Source organism: Nematolebias whitei, chromosome 4 (assembly GCF_014905685.2).
Source record: "Nematolebias whitei isolate Nwh7 chromosome 4, NemWhi1, whole genome shotgun sequence".
NCBI classification, from domain to species: Eukaryota; Metazoa; Chordata; class Actinopteri; order Cyprinodontiformes; family Rivulidae; genus Nematolebias; species Nematolebias whitei.
This window is the reverse complement of record NC_056501.1, coordinates 4,387,218-4,396,295: the sequence shown is the minus strand read 5'-3', so window position 1 is coordinate 4,396,295 and position 9,078 is coordinate 4,387,218. Positions and strand designations below refer to the sequence as shown.

The 9,078-nt window shown below is 39.1% G+C and overlaps 1 protein-coding gene across 2 annotated transcripts; it reads left to right on the top strand.

Moving 5' to 3' along the window:
- The first annotated feature begins 223 nt into the window (after positions 1-223).
- bbs7 (Bardet-Biedl syndrome 7) lies at positions 224-7,849 on the top strand. 2 transcript variants are annotated; one of them, XM_037675601.1, is made up of 20 exons: positions 224-500; positions 610-661; positions 775-840; positions 1,493-1,555; positions 1,650-1,825; positions 1,912-2,098; positions 2,182-2,254; positions 2,351-2,458; positions 2,594-2,724; positions 3,063-3,147; positions 3,302-3,404; positions 3,479-3,671; positions 3,814-3,888; positions 4,007-4,075; positions 4,363-4,502; positions 5,067-5,231; positions 5,704-5,813; positions 5,900-6,003; positions 6,084-6,207; positions 7,716-7,849. In XM_037675601.1, the coding sequence occupies exons 2-20, from the start codon at positions 626-628 to the stop codon at positions 7,847-7,849; spliced, it is 2,142 nt and encodes a 713-aa protein (XP_037531529.1). In that variant the 5' UTR covers positions 224-500; positions 610-625. The 2 variants fall into 2 exon arrangements, with proteins under 2 accessions (XP_037531529.1, XP_037531530.1); XM_037675602.1 differs by having other exon boundaries at positions 224-661.
- Positions 7,850-9,078: the final 1,229 nt, after the last annotated feature.

Here is a 9,078-nt window from a genome sequence, read left to right as displayed (position 1 = left end):
AGCTGCAATTTATGTTTATTTTGACAAGCCGTGGGTTATTAAATAAGTCCTCTTATCTAAACATGTAGTTTTGTATATCTCGACTTTTAATTTTTTTTTAATATATTTGTCCCAAGTATTAAATGCCATGCAGTTGAAGACAGCCAATCAGATTACGGCTTCAACTTTGCTCGTTCTCATTCAGCCAATAGGATTGCAGCTTGTAACTGGATGTACTGTTGCTATGGCAACAATAACGTTTCTCGATGAGCGTGTCTTCTAGTTTAGGCCTAGTCCAACCTCTTAATAAGAGTTCGTGTTCGCTCTGTCACAAACGCAGATAAGGTCTCGTTTTGGCGGATCTTCCTGGACCGGGTCTAAAATGACTTCCGCTCGTCGAACCGACAGCTGGCCCGTGATTTAATCGCGTTAGCTAACGTTAGCACGTCGTGCTAATCTCCTTCCTGACAATAATCCAAGTCAACGATGTTATTGTTGTTCTGTAAATTTCCCTGATATGTGTATGTATATATTTAATTTACTTTAAAGGTAACTGGTTGATCTCGTACTTGTGCGACCAGAAAACCAATCCGGAAGATTTATTTATTTTTTAAATATATATATAAAAAGGCATTAAAGAAAGAAGATGGAGATCCACCTCAACAGAGTTGACTATACTCAGGTAACCCGACACCGGAGCTGCTCGTTTTGAAGTTGTATTAATTTAAAGCGTTTGTATTTGCTCCTCCACCGAGTTTGATTCGGACTGTAGACCTTCTCATTCTGTTCTCCCAGGTTGGTGTGACATCCCAGAAAACCATGAGGCTTCTTCCAGCAGTGGGTAAAAAGACCACTCAAAAGGTGCTTTTTATGAGTATCCCATGAACCACTGGACTGATTTTAATTAATCTCCCAAAGTAATCATTTTATATACAACTACCTTTTGGAAAGAACCCAATCCAAGATTCGCTATAACTGTTAAATGTTCAGATTGTGAGCTACAGCTGGATGTGGTAGTAGCTGAGAGTCATCCTCAACATATACTCCAAGTGCTAATCCATCTTGCAGATGTGGCATGAGATCACATATAACCTCCTGTTTCATGCTTAAGGTGATCTTCGCTTAAAGCTGGCCTGCATCTGATAAGCATTCCTTCAACAAATGCTAGGCTTTTATTAAAATTAATTAAATTCATAATACATTCTTAATTAAATTAGCAGCTATTGTAGCTATTGTCTTACATTTTAATGGTGATTGCCATTGTCATTTCTCAGCCTGTTTTCCTAAAACTACACTGTAAAGCCTCTGAAGTTTAATGTGATTTAAACACGCTTAAGGGTTTTACTGACGCTTCGTGTTTTCTGTCAGCTGAGAGATGAGAAGCAGGGGCTGAGGAAAATACAAGGGTGTTGTAGCCATTAATAACCCTAAAATCATCTGCCATGTTTTCTGTTTCTGGTTTAAGTGTGAAAATGTTAAACTGGGTTTGCTTATTGGTCTTTCTGTGTTTCAGGTCGCTATAGCTGATCATGATGGCGTGCTTATGTGTTTTGGGATGAAGAAGGGGGAAGCTGTAGTGAGTTAAACTTTTTATTCACTGTGCAGCTAATATAGAACTGAAAGAAAAAAGTATCTTCTTCAGCATAAAGATGTGCGACTCTGTTTTTCAGCCTGTGTTTAAAACACTCCCAGGGCCAAAAGTATCCAGAATGGACCTCGGAGGTGCTTTGGGAACGCCTCAGGAGAAGATCTTTGTCTGCTCTGGTTCTCAGGTCCGAGGATTCACCAAGAAAGGCAAACAGTTCCTCACCTTTGACGCCAACTTGACTGAGAGCATTAACGCCATGTAGGAGCAACATCTTATCGTTCCTTCTTGGATGGATTTGTGACTTTGTGACCGTGCCTCACTGAGTGATGCCATGTCCTTTCCAGGCACGTCTCAGGCGCCGATCTTTTTGTGTGTGCAAGTTACATCTACAACCACTACTGCGACTGCAAGGACCAGGACTACTTCCTGTCTGGAGACAAAATTAACGACATCACATGTTTGTCCTCGGAAAAGTTCTCACGTCTCACGCCAGTCGTGGCTTGCCAAGATCGAGTTCTTAGAGTCTTGCAGGTAAACCAGACTCGTATATTTTGTTCTACGTCAAACAGTCTGATGAAATTACTTGTCAGTGCCTTTTTTCACTCGAATTGTAGGGATCTGAACTTGCGTATGACGTTGAAGTTCCTGGACCTCCATCTGTGTTGGAGCTCTATAATAAAGATGGAGGCAAGTCTGTCAGTTTGTGGTCTACTATAAAGACTTAACATAAAACGATTTTAATTGGATGGGATTTTACATATTCTGGATGATTTTATTTTTCAGGGGATGAAGTCCTTTATGGAACCACAGATGGAAAAGTTGGGTTAGTTCAGATCGGTGAGCGCTCAGCTGTGACGAAATGGGAGATCGACAATGACAAGAAGAAAGGAGGTAGAGCTCATGTGCTGCTGTTTGATTTAGCCAGTCAGTTAGTGAGGAGCTATTTGAATCCTCTTGCATGTAAGAACTTTAATTTTGATACAGACTGTGTGCAGGTTGGTTGGTTGACGTCTCTCCTTCCTTCAGGGATTCTTTGTGTTGACACGTACGACATTATAGGAGATGGAGTGAGTGACATCTTGGTTGGCAGAGATGATGGAACGGTTGAGGTCTTTGGTTTTGATAGCTCCAACGAGCCTACATTACGCTTTGAGCATGTAAGTTTTTGCCTGGAAAAAATTTAAATTGAAATGATCAAAATCGCAAAAGGCAGTTTAATTTTTACTTGTCAGTCATCACACAGTTTGTACAAATCATGTTTGTTTTTTGTTTTTATTCTAAACAACTAAATGTTTTAATGATGCAACATTGTGTTGAATGACTTTCATGTACCGGTACAATATTTTTTTGTTCTTTTATTTAGAAGTTTGTGCATTTTTCCAGACATTACATCATATTTCATGTGTTGAGCTTAAAGGTTTATTGTCCGTATTAACAACAGGTAACATGTAAATATCCCGATGCATGCTCAGTAACATGTAAATGTTTGTTCCAGGTCTTGTCAGAGAGTGTGACCTCCATCCAGGGTGGCTGCGTGGGAAAAGAGTCTTATGATGAGATTTTGACTGCCACATATACAGGTTAGATGTTTACTGTCAGTGTGGTGAGTGTGCCCGCTGCCATTTTTTGACATAAAAGAACAGATTGGATTGTTTCTGTTAGTTTGCTGTACCCATCTTTTAATTGTAGATATAACCTGTTTATAAAATGTTTAAATTTGGCTAACTCTTCCAGGATGGGTCACTGGTTTGACCACCGAGCCCCAGAAGGCTGAGGCTGGTCCAGGCGACGAGGTCAGGATGAGCAAAGAGACCCAGTCTAAAATAGAATCGCTCAGGTATCGGAGATTCTTTGAGCCCCGTCTGTGATTTGTTTGTTGCCGTTTCTCAGCTGCTCACTGTTGCCTCTCAGAGCGGAGCTGGAGCAGCTGCAGGTTAAAGTCCTGCAGGGCCGTGAGCAGTACCAGCAGACCTCTCAGTCAAGCACGGCTGTCTCTGCTGTCCCCGTCTTCAGCATCAATGACAAGTTCACTCTCAGTCAGGACGATGCCAGCTACAGTCTCACGCTGGAGGTGCAGACTGCCATCGACAACCTGTTGCTCCAGGTATACCAAGCATATAAGCCCTGCTGACACAGCAGAATATTATCCTTCAGTTTTTAAATAAAACCAGTTTAAATCCATTTTTTCAGGTTTAAACATGCAGCATGGAACTTTAATTGTTTTTTGTTTGTTTTTTTTGGTACAGAGTGACGTCCCCATAGACCTGCTGGACGTAGATAAGAATTCAGCTGTTGTCAGTTTCAGTGAATGCGACTCAGAGGTGGGCTGTTTAAACTTCTTTCCTGGTAAAATAAGTGTTTGAATAAAAATTAAACTGTACAAGTAAGACTTCAAACTTGCATCTATTCCCAGAGGTCTGACTCTGATTCTGTTCCCAGCAACCTAATGGGAACTTCCTGCTGGCCACATACCGATGTCAGGCCAACACTACCAGACTTGAACTGAAGGTAAGCAGTTCCTCTAACTCAGTCAGCCATAAGTGAAGCTAAAAGTGTTTCTGTAATTCTTTGTGGTGGTTATGGAACTATAACGCAGCAGGCCAAGTTTTGTAAAAAAACAAAACAAAGAAACATATTTTTTCTTTCTACTGCTTAATTGACTCAGCATTCTGAAAAGAAAAGCAATAAAATAGATGCTGTATTGAAAATGGTCATTTATTCTTATTTTTTTAATTTACAATTTATATAATCTGAGCAGACCAACATGTTTCCTCCACAATCAAATGTTTCCACAGGTGAGATCCATTGAAGGACAGTATGGGACCCTGCAGGCTTATGTTACCCCCAGACTGCAACCTAAGACCTGCCAGGTTCGGCAGTATCAGATCAAACCTTTATCGCTCCACCAGCGGATGCACAGCATCGATCCAGACAGGTAAAGGTTACAGTTCAGAAAGAAAGGAAAACATTTCAGGCTGGTTGACTTTCAAAAAGATCCTTTTAAGCTGAAGCACAATTTTTAAAGCCCAAACACAATAAAAGATGCCAAAACAAAACTGTCAAATTACCATACTGCATCATAGCATGCTGTACCATACCATAATGTTCCTCACCATACCATACAGTATCGTACAGTACCATTCCATCCCATCCAATATCATTCCATACTGTACTGTACCATATCATACCATACCGTACCACACCATACCACATCATACTGTACCGCACCATAACGTTAAACCATTGAACCATTAAAGGTATTTGTCATAACAAAAGTGAACAGTGTTGCATAAACTCAAACACAAATGTCATTTCTGCTGTCAGCTGCTGTCCTTAAGACTATGTTCTTCATTTTTTTATATATTTTTAGTTATTTGCTCTTAAACATTTGTTGTTAAGATCAGATTTTCAGGTAAAACGTTTTTTTAAAATGGTGACAATTGCTCTTGTTCTTTTATTTATGCATTATCGATCTCTCGTCTTTGCCACTTTGTTTCAGACCCATGAATCAGCTCAGTTTGGTGGGGCAGTTCAGTTTTGCAGAGATCCACTCCTGGGTGGCTTTCTGTTTGCCGGAGGTCCCTGAGAAAACACCAGCGGGTGAAAGTGTTACTTTCTACTTCCACAACACATTTCTGGGCACGCAGCTTGAAGCCACCTACTGGTAAATGCAGGCACAGTAAAAATATACAAACTTTATATACAAACTTTCTACACATTCAGTTTAATGACGCTGCTGAGAAGTCCTTCAAACAAAGTAAAAACAATAAAAACAGTTGTGACAAAAACCATTTCAAAATTAATTCATCTTTTTAAAAGAATTTTTGGATTCTTTGCAAACTGGCAACTTTCTTGTTACGGCCACATTTCCTGTCACTCAGACAGAAGCAACAGCTCTCTGCATGTTCTCTCTTTGAATTGGCCACTTTTTAGTTTGTGTTTTTTTATATAATGCCAATAGTTACAACATTTATTACATTTTGTCAGTGCAGAATGATGAGCTCTGAAAGCCAATAGTTTTAAATAAATAAATAAAATGGTTCATCTTAAAATACTTTCATACATTATTTGAACTTGTTAATTTGGTTTCATCCTAAATCTACTTAATGTTAACATGTCTGAATTTTTAATTTCAGCAAAGGTGAGGGCCACTTCAAGTCTGACAACATTTCCACCATCTCTATACTAAGTGATGTTCTCTCTAAAGAAGCCACCAAAAAGAAAATTAATCTAAACATTTCATATGGTAGGTTCGTTGCTTTCCATTTCAGTACAAGCTGATGTGTATTTTACTGTAACACATGAAAAACAATCTGTTTAATAATGTTCCAGATATTAATGATGACTCTGTGAGCCACACACTCAGGATGATCCATCCAAAGCTCGAGTACCAGCTGCTGCTGGCTCGAAAAGTTCAGCTCGTCGATGCTCTTAAGGCGAGTTTGGGCTGTTTCAAAGTATTCTGCGCATCTTCATTCAGGGTTCGGTTTACCATCATTTCCTCCGTGGTTCACAGGAGCTTCAGGTTCATGAAGGGAGTGCAGATTTCCTGATCCCAGAGTATCGCAGCATCTTGGATGAATCTGCTAATCTCCTGGAAGAGTACAAAAAGCAGCCAGCACACCTTGAAAGGCTCTACGGTAAAGATTAGGAATCTGGTTTAACTATGTAACTCCAGTTGTTGCTCATTATTACTGTTAATGAGCTTTTTGGCTCTCTGTGACATATATCTAACAAAATTAAGTCAGGTCCTCTGGACGGATTCTTCTTTCTTGGAACATTTTGTCTTTTGTCCAAAAGACTTTGTCAGTCTGAGGAGCTGCAACAACTCAGTCTTATAAAGAGCACCTTCTCATAGTGGACCAACCAGTTTGTTGTTGACATCCAGAACTAGCTATTCACATGATAAAGGAGGACCATCAACCTAACAATTGATCATTAGTGTCCTAATGGCTGCTTGCTATTCACAGGAGGCTGAGTGATACTAGCAATAACAGCATTGAGGGGGACAGTTGGACACCGAGGCTCCGCCCCATTTAATGATGGACGGTTTCTCTTCACAAAGATGGCCTCCTTCACTCCTCTCAAACCAACGTTCCTCTCTATCAAGGATGTGAACTTCTTCATCCCTGAAAGAGTGACCTCTGGCTTGCAGATGAGTGTAGACTGCAGAGTCCTGGCCTGAAGATGTTGATCTTCTGTGCTGGTCCATCCTTTTGGCCAGTGGCTGTTTAGTTTCCCTGATGTAAGACTGATCACCCTCCTGACACTGAACAGCATACACAACATTACTCTGTTTGTGCCGGAGGACTGGATCTTTGAGATGAACCAGTCTTTAATGTATTTTGAGGGTTAAAAGCCACTGGGACGTTGTGTTTAGAAAATAAATGTCTCAGTTTCTCTGAAACTCCTACAACAAACAGAATGACCACTGGTCTGGGTCTTATTGAGCATGCATCAGGATATTGTCTGGGTCTGGGTTCCTCCTTTTCACCTGTTGGCTGACTGGAGTCCTGTTTGGGTTTCTTCTCTACTTTCAAGAAGGCCCAGTTAGGATATCCACATTGCTCTAGAGCCTGTCTTGTGGGATTTCTCCTTCTGCCTGGCTCCTGAGCTAGTGGGGACGCTGTCTGCTCTGTGGTACAGAGTCCTGATGACTCCTAACTTGTGCTCCAGAGGGTGATGGGAGTCAAAGTGCAAATACTGGTCTGTGTGGGAAGGAAGGAAGCCATCTTTGTGAAGAGAACATGTCCATCATTAAACGGGAGGAAGCCTCCGTGTCCAACTGTCCTCCTCTTACAATGCTGTTATTCGTAGTATCACTCAGGCTGCTGTGAATAGCAAGCAGCCATCAGGGCTCTAATGATTAACTGTTAGGCTGATGGGCCTCCCTTTTTACACGTGAACAGCTAGTTCTGGATGTCAACATCAAACTGGTTGATCCACTATGAAAAGGTGCTCTTTATAAGACTGAGTTTGTTGCAGCTCCTCAGACTGAAGAAGTGTTTTGGATAAAAAATGAAACGTTTCAACAAAGAAGAATCCGTCCAGAGGACCTGACTCTACCTTGATAGATTTATCTACCTGGATTATTGAGCAGCATCAGGACGCTGTGACTTATAGTTTTGTGCATTTATCTTTCCTGCAGGAATGATCACCGATCTCTTCATTGACAAATTCAAATTCAAGGGACATAATGTGAAAACGAAGGTGTCTTCACTGTTGGAAATACTTGATAATTATGACTTAAATTCACTGTTGGACTTTTTCAGTGACCCGTGATAACAGACAATTAATAGTTATCTCTGTGCTGGTTTTATTTATCTTTATATAATAATAGTTACACTATGTGTCAATGTTTTGTTTCTTTTTAGGATTTATTTATATTTTATTATAGTGCAGAATATTAAAATATTTATATTATTTTTATCATGTTTAGAATGTGTGTGTAGGTTAGCAGAAAACTGCACGTTTCTCTTTTTAGTTGAGGTTCAATTTATTTGATTGATGTTTAAAAACTAAATGTTCAAAGCTGCATAAAAAAGTATTTTAGTGAAGCATGAAATTGATTTTATACAGTTTAAGTGTATGCAACAAATATTTAGTCATTACATCACGTCTATAATAAAATTCTTCTGCAGTAACCTTACTGATCTCATGTATTTATTGCATTTCTGTTTTAATGTTTGTTTTCTAAGATGCAGAATTAATTAAAATGTGCAAAGTGTTTCAACTAATTTCACTTGTTCTTAAACTGATTACAGTTCTTACTACATTGTTATTTCTACTTGGACTGTCCAGTTGCATATACTGGTAGTTTGACATTTCTTCCAGTTACCATTGTTTAGAAGGGCTTATGCTAACTTCAGCTATCTGTAAAAATAAATCATCTAAACTGTAAAGAATCATGGAAAAACAAAATATACTAACATAATATGTCTTTTTTACTTTATGTGCATGTGTTGGAGTAATTTACATAAACTTGTGACTGTTATATAGGACCAAAAAATGGCCTTTACCTCATAACAAGAAAAATAAAATTGAAAATATATTTTAAAAATCAACACTAAATTCCCCAAAGTTTGAGGAAAGCGTTTGAATTTGATCGAGTGCAGCTATTAAACTTAAACTTAGATGGTTTATTGTATTGTATAGTTATATCAATCAACCTTTATTTATACAGGTAAATCCCATTGAGCCTCGAGGACTCATTTACAAGAGAGACCTGATTTCAACAAAGAAAGATGACAACAATGGACAACAGCAACAACAATAAACAGTTACAAAAAAGCATACTACAGTTTTTTTTTTTTTATAAAACCATATACCAGCTTGGTTTTATATAACTTTATGTTTTTTATTGTTTCTGTTAGCGTTCGTTACTGCCATTTAACGTTTGTCTTGTATGATCAAACCGGTTTTGAATTTGCAATTACTGTAATATTGCCCCGTCTCGGCTCCCGTCTATACGTGACGTCAGTAGATTTACGGTTTGTGATTGGTTGGTTTCA

What these genes read in the sequence shown, in the direction of transcription:
- bbs7 (XM_037675601.1), top strand. Translation starts at nt 626, where the DNA reads ATGGAGATCCACCTCAACAGAGTTGACTATACTCAG. An exon ending in TTTGACTGCCACATATACAG is followed by an intron (nt 3,148 to 3,301) that starts GTTAGATGTTTA and finishes TAACTCTTCCAG; the next exon opens with GATGGGTCACTGGTTTGACC. An exon ending in ACACCTTGAAAGGCTCTACG is followed by an intron (nt 6,208 to 7,715) that starts GTAAAGATTAGG and finishes TCTTTCCTGCAG; the next exon opens with GAATGATCACCGATCTCTTC.